Here is a 770-nt window from a genome sequence, read left to right on the forward strand (position 1 = left end):
GGCTTCGGGGGCCGCCAGCATCAGCTCGCCGCGTGCGCTTACTGCGGTGCAGCCGCGCGGCGCGCCGCACTCCTCCTCCACCACCCGGTGCCCCGTGCGGACATCAAATGCCGCCAGCCGCGCGCCGCCCACCGCAAACAGGTGGAGGTCTGCGGCCCCCGCGGAGGTGCCGCTGCTGCCGCTGTTGCCGCCGCTGCCAGCCACAAAGTGGAGGGCGGTGATGCCGCCGGGGCCGCCGCCGTCACGCAGCGCGGCAGCGGGCACCGGGGCCGCCACCCGGCCCTTTGCCACGTCAGCTTTCAGCGTGTGCACAGCCCCGGTGGACAGGCCCAGCGCCACGCTCACCGCAGGCCACTCGGCGCAGTGCAGCGCGGCCGCCGACAGGCTGCCCTCGCCCGCGGCGGCGGATGCCTTGGGAGCGCTGGGCAGCAGGCGGCAGGGCTGCGCGGCGACGGCGGGGCTGGCGCCCGGCCGCAGGCCTTCCACGGCCCAGCCCTTGAGGTGCACGTTCCTCAGGCCCTCCCCATCCTCGCCCACCGTCAGCAGCTTACCCTGCACCCACACGCGAGGCACAAAGGGGGAGGAGGTGTCGCTGTGCGGAGCGGCGGCGTGGTGCACGGCAGCGGTGTGCAGCGGCAGCCAGGCTAGGCCAGCGCGCGGCGGTCAGGGCCACGGCCCGCACCTTGACCCACTCTAGGCCGTGCACCCGGCCCTGGTGTGCAGTGAAGGAGCCCTGGAGGCTCAGATCACTCGCCAGGCACGCCACCGTG

The 770-nt window shown here is 75.1% G+C and overlaps 1 protein-coding gene across 1 annotated transcript in view; it reads right to left on the reverse strand.

Annotated features, from left to right (window-relative positions):
• CHLNCDRAFT_144280 (hypothetical protein) overlaps positions 1-770 on the reverse strand; it is a gene marked incomplete at both ends in the record, with an annotated part of 7,135 nt that overhangs the window by 5,465 nt on the left and 900 nt on the right. Inside the window, 2 exons of the mRNA XM_005848828.1 lie at positions 43-552; positions 683-712. Coding sequence (XP_005848890.1) covers positions 43-552; positions 683-712 — 540 coding nt within the window. The remainder of the gene's footprint in view (positions 1-42; positions 553-682; positions 713-770) is intronic.

Source organism: Chlorella variabilis (assembly GCF_000147415.1).
Source record: "Chlorella variabilis unplaced genomic scaffold CHLNCscaffold_7, whole genome shotgun sequence".
Classification (NCBI taxonomy): domain Eukaryota; kingdom Viridiplantae; phylum Chlorophyta; class Trebouxiophyceae; order Chlorellales; family Chlorellaceae; genus Chlorella; species Chlorella variabilis.